At 35.1% G+C, this 23,894-nt stretch overlaps 2 protein-coding genes across 2 annotated transcripts; both read left to right on the top strand.

The window, feature by feature from the left end:
* The first annotated feature begins 1,316 nt into the window (after window positions 1–1,316).
* On the top strand, window positions 1,317–9,418 carry LOC150057481 (olfactory receptor 14C36-like). The gene is made up of 4 exons (XM_090340037.1): window positions 1,317–1,348; window positions 7,169–7,250; window positions 7,899–8,822; window positions 9,389–9,418. The coding sequence occupies exons 1-4, from the start codon at window positions 1,317–1,319 to the stop codon at window positions 9,416–9,418; spliced, it is 1,068 nt and encodes a 355-aa protein (XP_090196163.1).
* Window positions 9,419–16,237: 6,819 nt separating this feature from the next.
* LOC150057482 (olfactory receptor 14C36-like) lies at window positions 16,238–17,176 on the top strand. The gene has a single exon (XM_090339722.1). It carries the CDS (start codon window positions 16,238–16,240, stop codon window positions 17,174–17,176), a length of 939 nt encoding a protein of 312 aa, XP_090195848.1.
* Window positions 17,177–23,894: the final 6,718 nt, after the last annotated feature.

Here is a 23,894-nt window from a genome sequence, read left to right on the forward strand (position 1 = left end):
TCTCTCTCCTCTTCCCCTCTCTCTCTCTCTCTCTCTCTCTCTCTCTCTCTCTCTCTCTCTCTCTCTCTCTCTCTCTCTCTCTCTTTCTCGTGCTCTTAGTCTCTCTTACAGTATTCTAAAAGTGTTATTGAGATCATCTGATCAACACTGCTTAAAATGCAGGACACATAATGCCTTAGCAGTTTATACATTTATACCAATGTACTTTTCAAATGAAAATTCATATAAGAAATAAGAAAAATATGCCTATTTTTATGATTTACTAGTTTGGTCATTATTTACATACCAAAAGGTGACATCGTTTCCACAAGTTTAACTCTTGTGCATTTCTTAGTTTTAATTGGATCACTTGTTCTCTAGAGATCAGTACCTGCCTGAAATGACCCATGGGCACCCTGCTGTCACAGGATAATGAAGGCTCTGCTCCTCGAGTGTGTTTAGTGTGTTTGCTTATGATTTATGGACATGCATTTTTGATAAAATGCATATTACTGATTCTTCCTTTAAATGCATAATTGTGTTTGTTTTATCGAAATTTAATTGATCCACTGTTCCATACCTGACTTAGAGAAGTCATGAGCTGGGAGGTGTTCTCACTGGGTTTAGAAGGGCTGCTGACAGTGAGTACAATGTGACTTCCATTTTGGTTAGATCAATCACTAATAGCATACTTTAATTCACTTGGGAATATTATCTTAAAATTTGAAAGGATCATTCCTAGCCCAGATTAATTTTTTTGTATTTTATCCTATTTTTTATTTTTATTCCTTTCAGTTTATTTTTTATTATCGAGGAATGATTCTTTAGGTGATGGGCAAAAGGGAATCCATTGTGGTTACAAAAAATTTGTTTATGTCAAGTGAGTGATACCTAGCCCTCAGAGATCCAAAAGGAACTAAAGGATTTTTTAATTTCATCTACTTTTTGTGTTTTTTTTCAGGTTTTAGATATAATGTCAATAACCAAACATATGATAATTGCTGAATTATATAATACAATGTATACATTGTAATATTTATTTGTATTAGTAATAAAATTACATTGAATGTTAAAAAATAGAATATGAAGGAAATCCAATTAAAAATACAGTCAAAGAAAATCTGTGTAACATATGACTTTTTTCAAGTCCATGGCCTTGAACTTTCTCAAGACTAGAGCTCTACATCTTGAGTCTACATCTTTGCATGTTGTAATGAGAAATTGAACCTGAGTCTTCATGTATAGTAGGCAAGCACTCTACTACTAGCCCAACCCTGGCCAACATAACATTTTTTTTCTGTGAAATGCTTATTTAATTTAAAGAAGAGGTGAAGACAATGGAAAGTGATATTAATGTTCAAGAGGTGAGGTACCCACTACCTGATAAATATAACTGTAACCCCTCTATATATTATTACCTCAATAATAAAATACAATTTAAAAAATAGAGTAGATTAGGACAGTAAACTTACTGTAGATTTGTAAAGGCCAAAGCAATCTTTGGGCATTTGTGTTTGTAGTAGTTTGGGCCATTTCAGATGTATCAGAAGAGCATCAGGGATGTAGATTCAGCATAATTGATCATTGTTTCATATGCCATCTGATTTAAAATTTATTTTGAAATGGAAGATGTTAAAGTACTACCATGGCCATTATTTGACACATGTATATATGCACATAGTATAACTCAAATTTTGTAAAGGCATGGTTGTGAAATCAGTTTTTTTCATATATTTTTATTGTAATTAATGGAAGGGTTACATGATATTTGCCAGACAGAAGGGTGAAATCAGTTTTATATATCATTGTTGTACTTTTTCTTTGACATGGAGTATAAGATGTCTTTCTCTCTTGAAATACATACCTAACACTTTCCGTTGAATCCTTTTTATATTTCTGCTATGCTTGAAGGACATCTTAAAACTATTAAATATGCATCTCATATCAAAGAAATGTGCTATTGAATATATCAAGTAGATTGAATAATCTAAAAATAATCACTTAGTAAAGCTAATATATATTTTATGTATTGATACAATTGTTTCATTGAATTCTGTTGCTGCTGTATTTGCCATCATAATACTTCAAAACATGTAGTATTTTTGTACTAGACCTGTGGCTTGACCTCAGGCCCAGGGCGCTATCACTGAGCTCAAGGCTAATGCTCTACGACTAGAGCCATAGCTCTACTTCTGGCTTTTTTGAGTAGTTTATTGGAAATAAGATTATCTTGAATTTTCTTACCCAAGGTTGATTCAAATTCTGATTCTCATATCTCAGCTTCCTTAGTAGCATGTATGGCAGATGAACCATTGGTGACCAGAAACATCACTTAGTTTTTTAATGAAATTATAAAGAATATAAGATATATTAGACAAATAATTTAAACATTAAATATTCAAATTTCATATGGTATTAAATTTCTAATTATACTAAGTAACTACTACCTTCATAAGATTTCTCCAAAGATTTAAAATTATATTTGTCACAGGCAAAAATATGTGGGTGTAGGGCCAGGAGTGTGGCGTAGGGCTACAGTGTTTGCCAGGCTTACATGAAGGCCAGGGTTTGATTCCTCAGTACAACATATATAGAAAAAACCAGATGTGGTGCTGTGGCTCAAGTGGTAGAATGCTAGTCTTGAGCAAAAGTGCTCAAGACCAGTGTCCAGATCCTGAGTTTAAGCCCCAGGGCTGGAAAAAGAGAAATGAGGGTTTATTGTACACATCTCACCACTTATTGTAATGTAAACACATTGATTTCATGATGGAAGACTCATATGGATTTTTGCTGGTTAGAAAGTGAAAACTTTCTCTTTGCAGGGATTCTTGAGCCATCAAGTATCACTAGATCCTGCACTGTCAGACATGTGACTCTCGTCACGTATATGTGTGTTGTCATAAAGGTTATAAACATGTAAAACATGAATCACCCGGAAGTTTATTTAACATACTGCCTAACAAAGTGGAATACCTTCTTTTCCAAATTGCTGTCGGATATTAAAGTATCATTAAATATTAATATTTTATCATAAAGAAATTTAAGTTTAACAATTATAATTAGAAATTTTAAATTCAAGCCATGCTTGTTTATTTTTTAATGGGGCTGCTTAAACTTGCTTTTACAAATCAATGCATTCAAGGAGGGAATCTCTATATACAATCACTGGCACTTAGATTTTAGAACATAATTAAAATTAGGCTGAGGGTTTGTATGTCATACATATGTATTAATCTGTATAATAAAACATTATGTCTATAGATTCATAAATTTTTATGTCTATACAGTTATGTTTATATTTCCAATACCATGTCCATAACATTGGGCATGCAAATATTGAATCATTGCTCTTTGAATACTTGTCTGCCAAACATGTCATTTGAAATATGATGTAAAAATCTATGTTAATGAATTCTTTAATAAAAAATCAAAGCAATATAAATGAGAAATAAAAACTTTTCTTCCCCAAATATTGAAACAGAAAGTATTCAAATGGGCATGATAATTGGAATATGTCTCTTCTTTATCTTCATTTCTTTCACTCCTACTGTTTGTGCATGCATGAGCATGTGTGTGTGCGTGTGCGTGTGTGTGTGTGTGTGTGTGTTCTGTCCTTTTTTCTAAAACCTATTTACGATGAGATCTAAAGATTGCACTTTGATGTCAGCCCTAGCAGAGAAGTAAACTTTTTTCTCCAATTAAATAGCAAAAAGCCGAAAATGTATGTATAGCCCTAGTGACAGAGTGCCAGCTTTATCTAACACATCAGGGCTCTGAATTTAAGCCCACACAATCTCTCTCTTTCTCTCTCCTCTCCCTCCCTCCCTCCCTCTCTCTCTCTCTCTCTCTCTCTCTCTCTCTCTCTCTCTCTCTCTCTCTCTCTCTCTCTCTCTCTCTCGCTCTCTCTCTCTCGCTCTCTCTCTCTCGCTCTCTCTCGCTCTTCCTCTCCTTTCCCTTCCTATTTGTCATTCTTTTTCTCTCACTTACATATATACTCAGATAGAGAAAAAGAGAGAGAGAGAGAATTCTCAAACATAAATACAATATTTTTTAAAGGCTAATAAGGCTTAGTACTCATTTGTGCCTTTGTTGTATAGACATTATCTGTGAAGCAAATTAGAATGTTCCTGCCTAACTATGATGATGGCAAGCCTCAAATGCTCAATTTTTGAAGTTTTCCTGTGAGAAAGAAAAAGTCAAAGAGTACTGAAATTCCTAAATTTTAAATTGGTCACGCAAGCAAAAGAATTGTTTAGTCATATTCAGGCTATTCAAGCCAGTTATAAGATAATTCGCTAAGTTTCACAGGTAGATAAATAACAAGACTGCTCAGTGCAAGAAATGAACATGTTTCCATCATTCCTGTGGGATATCTTATATCTTAACATGCCTTTTAAAAATTACTGTATTGAGGAATGATTTGTGTAACTGTATATACTTTACACTTGCAACCTGATGAATTTGAGATAAGAAAACAAAACCAACAAAGAAAAATAGGTTACCTTTCCAGAAATGAACAAAATATGAAAAAAGAAATTACGAAAATAATTGTATTCTGAAAAGTTTACTTTTTATAGAAATACATTGCATCATCTGATCATATTAGCAAGGACATTTTTTTATTTCAGCAATATTTTCCATATAACATTGTTCACACTAGCACTGAATGAATACACTGAGAGGATTTTTTTTTTTTTTTGCGTGCGAGGGGAGTATGTGTATCTCTACTTTGTTAGGTGTTAGTGGGAAGTTACAAATTTTCACAAGTGATTGGGATGAATTTATTTTATTTTTTAATTAATATTTTTTCTTGAGCTGGGCACTGTGGCTTACGCCTGTAATCCAAGCTACTACAGAGCGTGAGATTTGAGGATCAAGGTTCAAAGCCAGCCTGGGCACAACAAAAGGAGCTGAGACTCTTATCTCTGATTAACCTCTAGAAAATGGGAAGTGGGGCTTGGCTCCTGGTTAGGGTGGTAGCCTTGAGCTAAAGAGCTCAGGCACAGGACCTAGGCCAAGTTCAAGCCCTATAACCTACAAAAATATATTTTTTCTTTTATAATTATGAGAAACTTTTACTGTAAATGACGTTGAAATTTATGAAATATTATTCTTGCATGTGTTGGGATTGCCATCTGATTTTTGACATTCCATCTATTAATGTAGGTAAGCACGGTGGCTGATAGATTTGCTTATGTTGAACAAAGCTCAAAACCAAGAATAAATTTCACTTGGAAATTCGATTATTTCAATGTACCAAAATATACAGTCTTGTATATTTTGTTTATAGCTTTTTTTTTTTGCCAGTTCTGGGCTTGAGCTCAGGGCCTGAGCACTGTCCTTAGACTTTCTCAAGGCTACGGCTCTACCATTTGAGTCTCAGCACCAATTCCAGCTTTTTTTTCTATGTATGTGGTACTGAGGAATCAAAGCCGGGTCTTTGTGAATGCTAGGCAAGCAATCTACCTCTAGGCCAAAATCCGGCCCCTGTTTATAACTTTTGTATACACGTTTCTCAAGAATATAGTCTGTTGTCTGTTTTTCATGTATGTGATGCAGACAGTAAAATCAGCTCATAATTGTTACTTTAATTAGAAATTATTCCATTTATTAATTACTTATTCATTCATGTTCACATGTCATGTTCCTTTCATTAGAATGACATTAAAGTAGTATTACTTCTTTCTCCAAATTTCTATTTTTCTCATTGATCCATATGTTTCTGAAATCTATATTCACTGAATTTCTTAGCATGTGATTGTTGGCATGTGATAATTTTATTTTTTGGAATCAGTTTGGATATCTTCTTTTCTAATTTTATTTATATGACTTACACACTTATGAAAGTTATTCTCCATAACAGGTTTATATTGCTGCTTTTTATGAGTATGAAGTGATACAGTATTAAAGTGGAACAGAAATGTTTGTTCCATTAAGAGGTCTCTGAATTTAGTGTTCATCCTTCAAAATGTTCGTAAATTTCAGATTCATTGTGTACATTATCTTCAACAACATTCCATGTATTTGCTACAAAAGATATGATCGTATACACAAAAATATTAAAAAGATAAAAATAAAATTTTCAAATCATATCACTTGCTCAGTAAGCTATGTAGGCCTCCAACCCTTTGCTTCTGAACGGCCATTAACTGCCACACATAACTGAATTTGTTTGCTTCATTTTTTCATTTAAATTGTGCTACCAGAAATTCAAGTCCAAGTCCATATGCTATAGCTCTTTGAAAGTTACTTTCTGCTTATTATACAAACATTGTAAATGTCAATACTTTTAAATGCTCAATACTTTATGTAAAATTATACTCTCTATTACCCATAAGTTATTCAAAATTTATAAAAGTAAAACTTCTAAAAACTTCTAAAAAGATGTTTTGGTTCATAAAATAAAACACAATCAATAAATCTATTAAAGTAAATAGAAATTATGGTGTTTTGATGCTTATTTGTCTGTTTAACTGTCTTTTGCCTCTTCATAATTATTTTGTTTCATTTCTGATTTTATATTTTTTCTGGCTGATATTATTTGAGTATTTTTTATTTTTCTTTTTATATTTGTGAAACAATCTATTATGGCTGCTATCTGGTATTCATAGATGTTCTTAGCATAATAGTTTAATAAACAAGTGACAGCTTATCTTTATTTGCATTTTAAATTTCAACACTTCAATCAACCATATTTCATTTTATGAATTTCAAAATAATTTATTTTAAATGGTGGCATCCATTCATAAGTTTGTAGTTACAATTATACTAAATATTTTTCTGTGTGTGTGTGTGTGTGTGTGTGTGTGTGTGTGTGTGAGTTTGTTGGTGTGTTGAGGCTTGTCCCTTAGCTGTTTTGCCATAGACTGGTGCTCTAACACTTGAGCTACAGCTCCACTTTTAGCTTTCTGGTAGTGAATCAGATATGAGAATGTAAAAGACTTTGCTGCAGGGGTTTGCTTTGGACCTTAGTCCTCAGATCTCAGCTGCCAGTGTCCTGTGCATCTAGGATCACAGGTGAAAACTACTGCCACCCCCACAATGCTGATTATTATTTTTTATACTGTAGTTAAAAGTATTGATGCCCTCTCATTGTAATATTATACTCTTTTGTATGTCACTATATACTTATTTACCTGTAATAATTACAATTTTAGAAGCTTTTGACTTATTGTTTGGTGTCTTTTAGCATCAATGTGGACCACACCCTTCAGCTCCTGTTGGAAACCATGTCTAATGAGCCAGATGTGGTGATTGTCGGGAAAGGACTGGTACTGGAATTTCTACCTTGGTGGGATATATTGGGTTTTCCATAAGTTTCACCATCATTTTTCTCTATAGCTATCACTTTTTAATTTTGTTACATTTTTATGTTTCACATGTTTCCTTTGTGAGAAGCAAACATCCTGAAAGTAGTATTTTGTTTACTTCCACTGTAATTTTTTGCCTGATCTCGAGTGATCATACTTGTGAGAATCAAAAAGTTTGGGAGAATCCAAAGGAATATGTATCTTACTTCTACTCTGGAATTTCTGTATTTCATCAAATAAGTGATTTGCCCAGGTAGTTTACTCCATAAAAGGAATTAGCCATAATTTAATAGGAATAGACACAATTTAAAGGGAAATAATAGCCATAATTTAAGAGGAATTAGCCATCAATTTAATCTTCCTTAAGGGAAAACAACTTCTGGGTTGGATAATACTGTTAAGCAAGTAACCATGCTAACATCTCCAGTGTGCTTAGAGTATTTTACTTCCTTGGCACTTGTGTGTTTATCACTTACAATGGGAAAAGTTTACATGGATACAGACACAGGAAGGTCAACTGAATAAAACAAAAATAAAGAACATCCAGAAAAGTATGCAGAATCATTTTACATAGTGGTTTTATTCTTCCTTATTTTTCTTTTTGTCCAGATACATCATGATTTTCAGAGGCTGGGCAATGACAGCCGAGTGACTGGGTTTCTCCTGGAGAGCTTTGCTGAGGCATGGGAGCTCAGGCTCCTGCTCTCCATGCTGTTTCTGCTCATGTACCTGGCCACAATGCTAGGTAATCTGATCATCGTCATTGTCACCTCCATTGACCAGAACTTGCAGACACCCATGTACTTCTTCCTCAGAAATCTGTCCATCACAGATATGTGCTACATTTCTGTCACTGTCCCTAATGCCTGTGTCAATTCCCTCACTGGCAACAGAGCTATCTCTATGGTTGGCTGTGCAACTCAGATTTTCTTAGTCCCATATTTCATTTACGTGGAGATTTTGATCCTTACCATAATGGCCAGAGATCGGTATGTGGCCATTTGCCAGCCCCTCCAATACCCTGTCATCATGAATCACCAGTTCTGTGTTCAGAGCACATTGGCTTCCCTACTCTCTGGTCTCCTGTATTCAGCTGCTCACACTGGCAACACATTCCGACTCTCCTTCTGTCATTCCAACCTGGTCCCTCAGTTCTTCTGTGACATCCCATCTCTGCTGAGGCTATCCTGCTCAGACACCTTCAGCAACAAACTCTTAAACCTTCTTTCTGCCATGTTCATAGCAGGTAGTTGCTTTACCTTAATTGTCATGTCATATGTGCGCATATTTTCTACTGTGCTGAAGTTTCCAGTGAAGGAAGAAAGAGGCAAGGCCTTTTCCACCTGTATCCCACACATTGTTGTGGTGTCTGTACTTCTTAGCTCCGGTGCCTATGTGTATCTCAGACCTCCACTAGTCAATAAAATATCCCAGGACATTATTGTTTCTATATTCTATACCATTGTCCCTCCATTCTTGAATCCTATGATTTACAGTCTTAGAAATAAGCAGATAAAGCAGGCAATGAGGAAGGTAGTACTAGGAAAATTTTATTCAAGAATATTGTAAGAATTGATTTGGATTTATTATATCACTAAGACTTCCATTTTAAAATAATCTACTCTTGGGTTCAATTGACCATTTCACTGACTCCCAAGTCAGTCCAATGAAACCATGAGGAATCCATTTTTTAACTTATACTCACAAGATTTATTTTCATGTGTCCATTTTGGCATATAATATAGTTTGATCATTTAATACTGTTATTCTTTGTAATTCATGCTTTCCTTCTCCCATTTGAAGTTCTCATATGCTCCATTTTCCTGTATGTATTTAATATATTTTGATTATCTTCATCCCTGTGACCCACTTCTTCATTCTTATTCCTTTCTACTGGTTTCTCCAAACACTATCTTTTCGATTCACTCATTATTATGTTTTGTTTTGTTTTATTTTGTTTTAGGTCTAGATTCTACACACAGTAGAAAATGTGATAGCTCTCTTTATGATAATAGCTAATTTCACTGATCATGAAAATCTCCATGTCCCTTGTTTTTTCTTAACACTGCATAATCTCCTCCTTTCTGTCTGAATGATAGTTACTTTGTCGCATATTTTACATATATTAAATCCATTTATTTGCAGGAGGTTCCTTGGTGTGGCACTTATAATTAGTATTATAATAAATACTCTGTGCAGGGCCAGGGGCCTATTCTAGTGACAGAATTCTTGCCTTGCTTGCATAAAGCTGTGGGTTTGATTCCTCAGTACCCTTACACTAAAAAACACAGAAGTGGTTCTATGGCTCAAGTGGTAGAGAACAATGTCCAGGCCCTGGTTCAAGCCCCAAATCTTCCAAAATTTATTACTGTGAAGGCATCTCTGTTTGATGTAAACTCCTTTCATTCAGAGAAATGCCCAGGAATGATAATGCAGAATCACACTGTCATTGTGTTTTTAATTTACTGAAGAACTTCCCACTGATTTCAATCGTAACATAAAAATGAGTAAATGATAGATAAATTTAATATTTATGAAAAGTGTAAAACAATTTATACACACATAGAAACTATAAATAAATACATAGCTTTACATTCCACCAGGTGAAGATAATTTGTATATCAAGAAATGAACGGAGTAATATGTTTAAAGGGACAATTAAGGGGTCTGTTAGAATGAAATATGAATTTATCAAAATAAATCATATTAATTAAATACCCTCATGGTGAACTTTAAAAATTCTGGATGTTCCTTTACAGTTGGTTAATACAAGTACTCCTGTGTGTTGATGAGCCTTCAGTGAGGTCATGTAAAGAAAGATGTAAGTCTCTGGACATAAAAAATGCAAATCAGAACAACTTTGATATTCCACCTCACTCCAGTTAGAATGGTCATTATCAAGAAATCTACTAACAACAGATGCTGCTGATGCTGACAGGGATGTGGCCAGGAGGGATTGCTACTACATTGTTGGTGGGAATGTAAACTCATTCAACCACTATGGAAAGCAGTATGATGGTTCCTCAAAGGACTAAACATAGAGCTTCCCCTATGACCCAACAATTTTCACTACTTGACATTTACCCAAAAGTCTAGAAGCAAGTATATACTAAAGTCACTAGCACAAGGATATTCTTTGCAGTACTATTTACCATGGCAAAGATATGGAACCAACCCAGATGCCCCTCAGTTGATGAGTGGATCAACAAGATGTGGTATTTATACACAATGGAATTCTATGCTGCCATCAGAAAGAATGACATCACCCCATTTGTAAGGAAGTGGAAAGACTTGGAAAAAATCATATTAAGTGAAGCAAGCCAGACTCAAAGGAACATAGGCTCAATGGTTTCCCTCATTTTTAATAATGAGTACACATCTAGGTCTCCCCCAGCAGAGGATTCCAATAGCTCAAACTTAGATGCATAGGTCATATAGGATGAGACTATATGAAAGGATCTCCAGGATATGGAAACAAGAGCTTTATCTTGTGTGATTGTTGTTCTTAATGTACTGTGTTATTTCTCATCTCTTTTGTTGCCCTTTGCTTAATATCATATTGTTATAGTATCTGACTTTTTTCCTGACATATTGTATACACATTTATTTGTTTATTTGAAATATGAAAGGGAAAGTGGGAAAACTAGATAGTTGGGAGGGGTGGGGGAGGGAAACGGGGACAAAAACATAAGGTGTATCAATGTTTGAAAGGTAATGTACCTACCATCTGGCGAATATAACTGTTACCCCTCCACAGATTGCAATAAAAATAAAATAAAATAAAACAAAATGCATGAAAATAAAAAATAAAGATGTAGGGTCTCTGATAAGTAGTATTTTGTGAACCTATTTTGTATCAGCTGAGTAAAATTTGTTACCTAATAAAATGACTAATTTTAAGCTCCGGCGATAAAGTGAGATGAATAGAACAAAATTAGTGTAAATATGCAGAGCACACACACTTAATTTTAATTTGTTCAGCCAACAATTTAGTAAATTGTAACCAACAAGAAAATAGATAAGTGACCATCAATATGATGATCAGCACTCTGTAGATGTAAGAGACAAGATATACATATATAAAGATTCTAAAGTCTTAAATCAAAAGAGAGGAATGAAACAACTAGGTACATAAAGACCAATGTATCTACCTTAAATTAGGATTACTTGTGGCTGGATTTTAGTTAATGGTTGTGGGTAAAGGTTTCTACTTATGAAGTGAGGTACCCGGTATAAAAGTAAATTTGAACCCACTGCTTCTTCTCCCAGGTCTTCTGCTTTTGAGTTGTGAATATTGACCAGTTTCAGGACACTCACAAAAGTGCAAAACAGGAATTATGAACTTTCACTACCATTCATGGGTAGATCTATTAGCAGTGCCTCTACACATAAAGCAGCACCTTGCAAAACTCCAAAAATGTACCCATAAGAGTCATCAAAATGTGCCATAGGAATGAGCCAAAGTTATAGCTGATTAGGAAATATAGATATATCCTGTTTGAACTATACTTCTTCACAAATTAGGATCCGTTTCACAAAGGGAGTCCACAGAAAAAAATGATATAGGAGAAGCAGACACTAAGCTTCCATATGTTTCATAGAAGCCTATAGGAAATCCTTAGTTCTCATCTCAAGAATAAATGTACTCACTACCTTACGAATGTAACTGTAACCCCTCCTCTATACATCACTTGACAAAAAAATAAGTTTTTAAAAAAGTAGTTTATCATACCAAATAATACCTGCCACAGTCAAAAAGAGAATGACTTCAACAAATGCATGAAAAACACTTGTGATGATTGAAATGATTTTGCTCCCAAAATTTTCATCATTAATAGCTTGATTAAGACATCGAATCTTATTTTTGCAGCATAGCATGGCTAATGAAATGCACGTGAAATATATATCTCTGTATGATTTGGTACTACATGTGAAATTATTCATAACATTCATCACATGTGAAATAAACATTTATTTTATTTGAATTTATTTTTATATCAATTATTAAAAGTAAATTAGGTAATTATTATTTTGATAGTGATATTTTAAATTTAGCACACACAAGCTATTACTACAGAACATAGAAAGTGATATGAATGTAGTAAAGTTCACTATTTCCCAAACTTACATGGTTAAAATCAATGGCTGCAATAAAGAAAATATTCCCTAACATGTGAAATGATGTTCTTGTTTTATTTTTTTCTAAACTAAGGTGCATTTTAATTTGACTATGAATGTACATGTGAAATAAAACAAGTAAAGGAGGAGGCAGAGGCTCTAGCAAAGTCAATTCTGGCATCAGAAGGGTTGTTCAGACCAGCTGTTCCTTTTCTTCATTTCTCTGCTCATTGGTCAGATTATTAACTCAACCAATTTCAGTTCCTCAGTCTACAAAAGAGGTGAAACAGTAGCATCCACTGTAATGGTTAATTTATATGTAAAGTTGAATAGCTGCCTAGCTTTTGATTAAATTTTAGGTGTTTCTGTGAGAATATGTATGGATGAGTTCTATATTGAAATTGATATTCTAGGTAATACATGTGAATTACTCACAAGTGAGCCTCACCCACTCAGCTAAGGTCTGAGCAGAATAATCAAACCCACTTCCTAGAATAGAAAGATTTGTCCTGACTGACATCTTCTCTTCATACATGCAAGCAGCCCCTGACATCCACGTGCCTGGTTGCACCAGTCCTGAGGCTTAAACTTAGAGCCTGGATACATTTCTGTAGTGTGTGTGTGTGTGTGTGTGTGTGTGTGTGTGTGTGTGTGCATGTGCCATCATATGCATGTGTGTTCTATATATTGCTTAAGATAAGTTACATAATTTCATGTTCATAAAAATTGCTCATATTATGCCAAATGATGGATGTCATTCATGTCTTTCCTCTGACTCTCTGTAGCCACTATTTTCACATGCAGCAAGGACACTGTTTCTAAATGTTCAATCCTGGCCTCATTCCCTGGATGTTACTTGGTACCTATTTTGCCCTCTGGAGATCCTCATCTCTCAAATTACCTTATGCAACCTGCTGTCACAACCCAGTAAGGACTCTGTTCCTAGAGTATTTGCAGGTGATTCCTGAGCAGGCTCAGGTTGTTAGAGGTACATTCAAGAAAGCGTTTGGGTTTATTCTGAAAGGTTTAAAATCCTTTAAGACAAAGATGACTGTTAAACTATCTTTAAGTCCTTGAGGTGAAGACACTAGTAAGAGGTATTGCTGCCTTCACCTTCATATCAAGAAGATTCTGACAGTGAGTTAGCAGTGACGACTGTTGTTCTCTTAATTTTTCCTCATTCATATATGGAATTGCCAGCCATCTTTTGTTGCTTTTTCTTTATATAAGTTTTTGACTTTAGAAATGGAAAATAATTCACAGTTAAAAGCAGGAATAGACTATATTAGTGCAATAATCAAATTTAAATAATTCCTATGAAACAACCAGTAATATAATTATAGATACAAATCAAGGCAGAAATGTAAGAATTGGTATTTAGAAAAACAATTAAAATTACAGAAGAATTATAATTATTTTATAGCAATTGCTGTCATGTCAAATGTCTCATAATGGTATTGGGGAGTGTCATAGAATCATGTCCACCATTAAAAAGCATTAAATTTAAAAAACAAGATTAAAAACTGCCGTTTATCTTTTTTTGACAGTCATGGGGCTTAGTGGTTAATCAGAGATGAGAGTCGCATGGACTTTTGTGCCTGGGCTGGCTGTGAACCATGATTTCAGATCTCAACCTTCTGAGTAGCTAGGATTACAGGTGTGAACCTCCAGCACCCAGGTTTTCGTTGTTGTTGTTGTTTCTTAATGACTTCTTTATTGATTCTGAATTTTTACTTACAGCCTTTAGTAATAAACACAGAAAATGTGTGGAACTGTTCCAGAGCAGACATCAGCTCTAGAGAAATGATGGCGCACAAATAGTTTATATATAAGCACATTTGTATATAAATTTTACAAGTTCCAGTCTGTTATTCCTGACCAAAATTTCTTTGCTTGTTAGAGGATTTGTAGTTCCATTGCAATCTAAGGATTGTTTCTGTTATATACAAATGATTTTGTAGGGTTATGTTGAGTCTATAGATTTATTTCACGGGCTTTTAGAATTTTTTATCGTTATTGTAAAAGTGATACACAGAGGAGTTAGAATTGCATTATTCAGATGATGAACACATGACTTTTTGGAAAATACCGTCTCCATTCCCTCACTGTCTCCAAGATTTTCTCCTCCTGTCCCTACTCAGCAATTGTGTAGTTCATTTTCAACACAGTATCTTACTGCTGCATTGATTCATGTATTTGTCCCTCCAATTCTAGGCTCCCTTTACCCCTGCAAGAACAGATATATGAGCAAGAAGATAAAAATAAAAGAAAACCCAAAGAAATAACAAAGAAAAATCCTTTTGTTTCCATTTACTGAAAGTTATTTCGAGAAATATTTTATATGACCAGAGACATCTAGGCATTATGTCTTTGTGGTTCTCTCCTTAGAAAAGGCTCCTTTGGTCTCATTGTATGTCAGTGCCTATAGTTCTGTGCAATATCCCTCATTAGCTTTTTATATTTTAAAACAATATTTAAGTATCCACTATTTTTTATTAGTATATCTACTTGCTTTACATTGCTAGAATTTTTAGTATATAAACTCTTTAAAGTCTTACATTAACTTTGTCTTGTCATTATATCACTTTTGATGTTATTGTAAATTATTGTTTTGCATAATTTTCTAGACCCTTTGATGTTTAAGTAATATATTTTGCATTTTATTTTGTCTCTACAGCTTTGGTAGTAGAGTTTTGAACTCTTTGTGTAATTCTTTTTTTGTCAGTCCTGGGCTTGAATTCAGGCCCTGAGCACTGTCCTTGGAATTTCTCAAGGCTAGAACTCTACCACTTGAGCCTCAGCACCACTTCCGGCTTTTTTCTATGTATTTGGTACCAAGAAATCGAACCCGGATCTTTGTGCATGCTAGGCAAGCACTCTACCACTAGGTCAAACTCCCGGCCCCCTGGAAATTTTAAGATTGCCTACCTATGAAACTATGAACTTGGTTAATTCAGGTCATTTTCTCCTAAGTTTTCCTTTGGTTCTAATTTCCTTCATGATTGTTCAGGCCAGGACTTCTACAAGATATTGAATTGTAGATGTAAAAACTCATGTTTATATAAGATATAATTATGAGTTGTTTTACTCCAAATAATAGAGCTTAATTAAAAATGTTTACCTATGATTCTACATTGTTTCACCCAAAATGTGTAACAGCCTTAACAGCCAAACTTGTGGGTTATTTTGAAGAAAATTTTCTTCCTCAGGCATGCAGGTTTAATTACACCTTTCAAGTCTACAAGTGTAAGAGAAGACTAACACAGAGAGAAGTTTCGTACAATTTTTTCCTCTTTCTTTCTCTATAAGAAACAGATGTGTTGGTTCATTATAGCTAAAATTACTTACAGAATTTAATTCTAGACAAATTACAATCCCATTTGCTATAGGTAAATATATGTCACATATTTCATATAAATATACACAAACAATTTATGTTAAATGTATATACAAATAGATATCTCTATTTCTGAAAATTCTGTGGAAAGGGTTGACTGATGATTATTTACTCTGGAAGAGGAATTGGCAGCACAGAGATAACAGGGATAATAAAGCTCATGAGCTGAATATAATTGAAGTAAATGAGTGATACACATTCACCCAAACCATTATATTGGAGGTCCATATCTTCATTTGTATATTCACATGACATTGAGTTACAAGTAAAAAAGTGTTATACTGTGCGAAGGCATAATAGCTGGAGTTTATGACAGAGGGTCAGGTACAAAAATAGAGGTAAACAACATCAAGGAAAATGCTCACTAACATTTTACTAATTATTTGATTCTCTCCATTCTTTTATTTTTCAGATGAGCCAGTACGTCCTGAGCATGGCCAATGCCAGTCAGGTGACTGAGTTTCTCCTGGAAGGCTTTGCTGAGGTGTGGGAGCTCAGGCTCCTGCTCTCCACGCTGTTTCTGCTCATGTACCTGGCCACCCTTCTAGGGAATCTGATCATCCTCACTGTCACCACCCTTGACCAGAACCTGCACACGCCCATGTACTTCTTCCTCAGGAGTCTATCCATTGTGGACATGGGCTACATTTCTGTCACAATACCCAATGCCTGTGCCAACTCTCTCACTGGCAACAGAGCCATCTCTGTGGCTGGCTGTGCAATGCAGATATTTCTTGTAATTTTCTGTGCATGTGTGGAACTGTTGCTCCTGACCATCATGGCACATGATCGCTATGTGGCTATTTGCCAGCCCCTCCACTACCCTGTCATCATGAACCACCAGTATTGTGTTCAGACCACACTGGCTTCTCTACTAGGTGCTCTTGTCTATGCAGCTATGCACACTGGAAACACATTCTGGCTGTCCTTCTGTCAGTCCAACGTGGTTCCTCAGTTCTTCTGTGACATGCCCTCTCTGTTGAGACTGTCCTGTTCAGACACCTTTAACAATAAACTCATACTTTTTGTATCAAGTATAGGAGTGTCTGGTAGCTGCTTTATCTTCATTGGTATGTCTTATATTCATATATTTTCAACTGTCCTGAAGTTTCCAGTGAAAGAAGAGCGAGGGAAAGCCTTTTCTACCTGTGTGCCTCACATCCTTGTGGTGACTGTGTTTCTTGGCTCAGGTGCCTATGTGTACTTAAGGCCTTCAGTAATCTCTAAAGTGGGTCAGAATATGGTTCTTTCAGTTCTGTATAGCATTATTCCACCATTCCTGAATCCTATTGTCTACAGTCTTAGAAATAAGCAGATAAAGCAGGCTGTAGGTAAAGTAATATCAAGAACATTTCCTTCTGGGAAGCTGTAAATATCAGTTTAGGGTTTATTCTGAGATGTCCCTAAGTAGGATTGATACTTATGTTTTTTATACTATACCATCTAATCCGTTGCCAACTCTGATAAGTATGACCATTTCATCTATAAATTGAAAAAATATTCTTTAAATGATGTTATTTGATTTTATATATTTGTACAATATAAATATTAGATATCGCTACAATAAGAGATCCTCAAATGGAGGTAATTATATTTCTTTTGTCTTCCAACATAGTTGTCTCTTTTATTTTAAATTTTCATGAAACTAATTTTGTGATCCACTTTTAAAGGAAAATTTACCAGTACAAAATCAAAACCTAAGAAAATTAGTGATTTGCTTCAATATCCTGGAGGTCCTTTCAATTAGTTTCATACTATATGGCCTTATGTATCAAGGTTTTGCTCTATTGCAGATCTCTGCTAGTAGAGCCCAAGGTTTTTACTGATTATGACAAATGAGGGAAACCATTGCCATATAATGAATGATTGTTGTCCTTAATGTACTATGTTATCTCTCATCTCTTTTGCTGTCCCATGGTTATCTCATATTGTTACAGTATCTCACTTTGTTATCTGATATAATGGATTTATTTGTGTTTGGTTATTTGAAATTGGATAGGGAAGGGGGAAAACCAAGATGGGGGGGTGGTGCAGGGGAGGGTAATGGGTACCAAGACATGTGAAAGGGTATCAATATATGTGAATTAATGCACCTTTTATCTGGCAAATATCATGAAACCCTTTTATTAATTACAATAAAAAATATATAAAAAAGAAAATTGGTGATTTGCCTTACTTTTGAATGTTATAAGAAGATTCTTGTCTGTCCTTATATCTGCCCTTGTACTCTTTGTCATTTTTTTGGCCAGTTCATGTTGAATGCTTTAATTTTAAGGAAAATATTTGCTAATTGTTAAGGTGATCATTTTTTTGTTTTAATGTTTGTATTATTTTCTTCTCCAATAATATCTTGTTTTCTCATAATATAAATAATATAATCTAATTTAACCCAAATCTGCATGAGCACAATTTTATTTTACTTTCATATTTATCTTCATAATGTAAAACTGTGTATGTATACATAATTAGAGTATGCATAAACTTTTCTCATAATGGAAAAATGTTAGTGTATTCAGAACTCTTTTCCAAAAAAGTATTTCACAAACAAAATGCCAAATGTGTTTGTTCTGAAAGTCCTGTTACTAAAAACATTTAATGCAATAAGTGAAATTTGAGAAAAAAATTATTAAAACTTAAAAGAATGTAGTTGAAACAATTTCAGATGTTTTGTTCTACAATGGAGTACTGGCATGTAAATTTAATAAGACAAATGAAAATATTCTACACATCTACAAAACAATTAGCAAATACATTTTTGATTGACACTAGCTTTAAGACATGCTGCATGTCTAGAGATCTGCTAAATAATATTAATGGAAAATGTATATACATTTTATCACTGGAAAATGTCTTTAATGTGAGCCATATGTTAATTAACCACTCAATATGTATAACATTAATTGAATGAATGAAGAATATTCATTGGTTAGTATAAATCTTGTATTTAGTCAGTAGAACCTTTAATGCTGTCATGTTAAATGGGAATAAAATCTTAGATTTCTGAACTACTTTGGTCTCTTATTTACTTAAACCACGAATAACTTGTCATGAAATATAATGGTCAAATTTGGCAACATTGTACACATGGAATAGTAGAATGTTCTTTTTCTTCTTAAACCTCTCTGGTCATGTTTTATGGCTGATAGAATGACTGCTCAGCATGGTGGTACTATGTGCTCGGATCAATAGCATAATTTGTAAATGATTCATGCTGCCTTTCCTCTTCATTCAATGGTGTCAGCTGACTTTGTTCTACTAAGTAGCAAGGCCACTGGTTGAGTTTTGCCCAGAGCTGACACTTGGCTGTGCACGGACATGCCAGCTTCACGGAACTGGAGAAGCCCGCAATTTGTGAGTACCTCCAAGTAGAAGTTTCCACTGCTGCTCGCAGAATGGCATTGGGAGGGAGCCTCCTCCCCCACAAGCTGAGAGCAGCGCCATCTTGACTGCTGGCACAGACCCGGTCAAAGCAATTGGAGCCTGAGAGGTGTTGCTGACAGTGCCATCTTTCTAACCAGCAAAGGATTTCCCAGAGATCCCGTACCTGGAATTCCAGCCACAGCACTGCTGAAGTCGGTCCCCTGTGCCGGCCACAGACCTTGTAAACAAAGCCGCCCACGGATATTTCATCTTTGTTTTACCAATCAATCTGACCCGAAAAACCGCAAAGCCAAATCACAAAAGCAAATGATTTTGTGAAGTGTTTGGATCCCGAATTTAGTGGAGACACAAGTTTCCTATCCTGCACCCCCACAAAAAAAAAAAACATGAAGAATACCCTTTTTTTTGATTCTTCTACCCTTTTCATTTGCATTTTTAGCTGTTCTTATTTTCTCTTAGCCATTTTACCTACACATTTTTTTCTAATGTTATGATTCATTCCTTTTTGTTCTTTTTTTTCCTCTTTTTTTTTCTTCTCTCTTTTCACACATTCCTTCTGTCACTGTGGTCATTCCTAGAAACACAGTGACAGCTCTAGGTACAGTCTGAATAAAAATGATATCTATATTGATACAGTCACCTGCTTTTTAATCTCCTGGTTATCAACCATAGTATCTCTTGGGTAAGAACTCACAATAGTGAGGAATCTCTCCCCATCCCCCCACTTTTTTTTGGTGTGTTTTTTTTTATTTAGTAGTTGTTTTGTTTCTTTTTTCTTTTTAAAATTTGTATCATTGAAATCTCCTATATCTACCTCCCTCTTGTCTCTATACATTCTTCTTATTACTCTTCTTATTTTCATAAGTTTTATCTAAGTTCTTCTAAACTTTTACTCAAATATTCTACCTGTTTATTACCTTAGGTCAGTTATCCTTACACTATACCTTTTCTTCATTACTATAATAATCTTACACTCCTGCATTATTCTTTTCCTACTTCCCTTGTTGTCTTTCATATTATTTTTCTATCTCTGGTCTTCTGTTTATCCTTCAACTCTTATAATGCATGGATCTACATTTGATGGTTGTTGAGCAATGCTGTGTATCTAGGTGTTCAATTATACTCTAGGTCTAGAGGTGTTGGGGACCGACTGTGGGGTCAGTGACCATGACTGTGTGCTCACTGACCATGACTGTGGGGTCAGTGACGTTGGACCCACACAATTGAGTACACAAGGAAGAAATCTCTTATCATGATTTTGGCCTGTGTCTATCACTTCTATTTTAACCTGTTTGGGACTTGATACTGTTTGTATGAATGTAGCCCCTGGCAGTTCCCTAGTTTAATGAAGTGTATTTAAGGTCAGAACTTGAAATAAACTGGGCTACAATCTTAGGCTACCGTCTTCTTAAGCTGTGGCTGCTGACTTGGGCTGTAGCCCTCCCAAACCCCATCTGTTTGTCTCTCTTCTATTTTTTCCTAGTCTCTGCCCCTTATTTCAGGAATCCCAATTTGCTGCTGGGTGGCTCCAGCACAGAGGGACTTAAATACAATAGAGATTGGATTGAGGGGCTTATTGTTTTGGTCATAAATCGGCAATCAGTGGTTGTATTAGATTTGTAGGTAAGTGCACAAAAAGAAAGAGAGTGTGATATTAGCAATCTAAAAGAGTGAACATCTATTGTTAGCCAACTAAAAAGGTCTAGGTTGGTTATATCTGAAAAATTATAATCTTGTTTAGTATTAATCTTGCTCCCATTTTCAAATTGGCTGAACAAGAAACTCAAGAAAAATGTCAAATCAAGGAATAGCATCTCCCACCCAATATAAACAGGCATTGGAGCAGACAGTGGCAAATCTAGAGGAGAGTCTTCCAAGTGCTATACAAATGCAATTGATAAACTTCATTAATGAAAAGTGTGAAAACATAAAGAAAGAGATAAGAGAGGAAGCCATAGCTAAACAAGAGAAAACCATAAACAAGGTGATAAGTGAAAAATGAGAAGCCATGAGGGAGGCCATAATTAAGGTTTTTCAAAGAAAAATGGACGAATTCATAGAATTCCACTCAAATGGAAATCAAGGAGCTAAAGAAATCCATACATGGTCTAAAACAAGAGATGCAAGGCATCAAAACTGAGCAATTAGAAGCAAGGGAGATGAAGAATGAAGTAGAAAGCTTTGATAGCTGGTTAGAAAATGCAGAAGAGAGAATTTCTGGGGTTGAAGATAATTTAGTTGTTATAGAGAAAGAACAGAAAATGAGCCAATCCAAATCTAGGAAATATGACAGAACGCTACAGGAGGTCCAAGATACAATTAGGAAGCCTAATTTAAGGCTAATTGGTATTGAGAAGGGTCTGGAGAAAGAGGTCAATGCTATTGGAAATATACTTCAGGGAATCATCTCAGAGAACTTCCCAAATATCCAGAAGGGCAGGCCCATCTAGATACAAGAAGCTTTTAGAACTCCAAACAGACCTGACCAGAAAAGGACATCCCACCGCCACATTATAATCCAAACTGGATCAATAGAGACCAAAGAAAGGATCCTAAAAGGAACCAGGGAGAAGAGAACAATCACCTATAAAGGAAAACCAATCAGAATAACCCCAGATTTCTCAGCAGAGACCATGCAAGTAAGAAGAGATTGGAAGGATATATGTCATGCCCTGAAGTCAAATAACTACTAACCAAGAATACTGTACCCAGCTAAGCTCTCATTCATAACTAAGGGAACAATAAAAACATTCCATCCCAGGGAAAAGCTGCAACATTATGTAGCAACCAAACCAACATTACAGAAAATTCTCAAAGATGCTCTACACATAGAAAACCAACACAAACGTAATACAGAGAAAGACATGGCACCTAAAACTCATACCCTATCAGTATCAAAAGAACTGTCAAGACACACGCCCTAATGAAACCTTGTAAAAATGGCAGGAACTAATAAATATTTCTCAATCCTGACTCTCAAAATCAATGGACTTAACTCTCCAATTAAATGACGTAGACTGTCTAGTTGGGTCAAAAAGCAAGATCCATCGTTCTGCCATCTTCAAGAGGCACATCTTACCCAAAAAACAAACATTTTTTTGACAGTGAGAGGTTGGAATAAACTTTATCAAGCTTATGGCCCCCATAAACAGGCTGGAGTTGCCATCCTCATATCAGATAAAATAGACTTAAAACTAAAATTAGTGTGAAAAGACAAAGAAGGTTACTACATACTACTAAAGGGATCTGTCCTCCAGGAGGACATAACCATCCTAAATATCTACACACCTAATCCCAGAGCTCCGAATTTGATCAAGAAAACTTTACTTTCACTGAAACCATACATAGATCGAAACACACTGATTGTTGGTGACTTAAACACACCGCTCTCAACTATGGACAGATCAACCAGGCAAAAATCAACAGAGAAACCTTAGAATTGAAGGACTGTATAGACCAACTAGATCTAACAGACATCTGCAAATTATTCCACCCAGCAACAAAACAATATACATTTTTTCAGCAGCACATGGAACATTTTAAAAAATTGACCAAATTTTAGGGCATAAAACAAACCTGGGCAGATTCAGAAACACTGAAATTATTCCCAGCACTCTATCAGACCATAAGGGCAACTAATTGGAACTGAACACCCATATCCACCAAGGAAAACCCCGTAACTCATGGAGATTGAAAAACACATTGTTGAATCACTAATGGGTCCTCGAAGAGATCAGAACAGAAATCCAACAGTTTATGAAATTTAACAAAAAGCAACACACAAAATACCAGCTCCTTGGGACACGGCAAAGGCAGTTCTAAGAGGAAAATTTATAGTTCTGAGTGCCTACAATAACAAATAGGAAAAATCGCAAACCAACAATTTAATGTGTCTAATTAAACTCCTGGAAAAAGAGCAACAAACCAACCCTAATCCCACTAGAAGGAAGCAAATTATTAAAATCAAAGCAGAATTAAATGAATTGGAGTCCAAAAAAAACTATAGAAAGAATCAACAAAACAAGGAGTTGGTTCTTTGAAAAAATTGACAAACCTTTAGCAAATCTTACCAAAAAAAGAAGGGAACATACCAAAATAATCAAATCACAGACAAAAATGGTAATATCATGACAGAAATTACCAAGATCCAGAGCATCATGAGGGAATACTTCTCAAACCTTTATGCCAACAAATTTGAGAATCTAGAAGAAATGGATGAATTTCTAGCCAATATTAATATACCCACACTGAACCAAGAAGAACTAACCCAACTAAACAGGCCTATATCAAACACTGAAATAGAAATGGCAATTAAAGACCTTCCACCTGAGAAAAGCTCAGGGCCAGATGGATTCACAGCTGAATTCTATAAGGTCTTCAAAGCAGAGCTCACACCAATACTCCTTTAGCTCTTTAATGAAATTGAAAATGAAGGTTCTTTACCAAACTCATTCTATGAAGCCAGTATAACCGTCATCCCCAAACCAGCCCGAGATGGATCAAGGAAAGAGAACTACAGACCCATTTCTTTGATGAACAGCAGTGCAAAACTTCTCCACAAAATACTGGCCAACCATCTACAACAACTCATCAAAAAAAATATACACTATGATCAAACAGGATTCATTACAGGGAGGCAAAGTTGGTTCAACATACGCAAATCAATTAATATAATTCAAAACATCAACAGGATCAGGGACAAAAATCAC

Source organism: Megascapheus bottae, chromosome 10 (assembly GCF_031878675.1).
Source record: "Megascapheus bottae isolate mThoBot1 chromosome 10, mThoBot2.hap1, whole genome shotgun sequence".
In the NCBI taxonomy this organism is placed as follows: domain Eukaryota; kingdom Metazoa; phylum Chordata; class Mammalia; order Rodentia; family Geomyidae; genus Megascapheus; species Megascapheus bottae.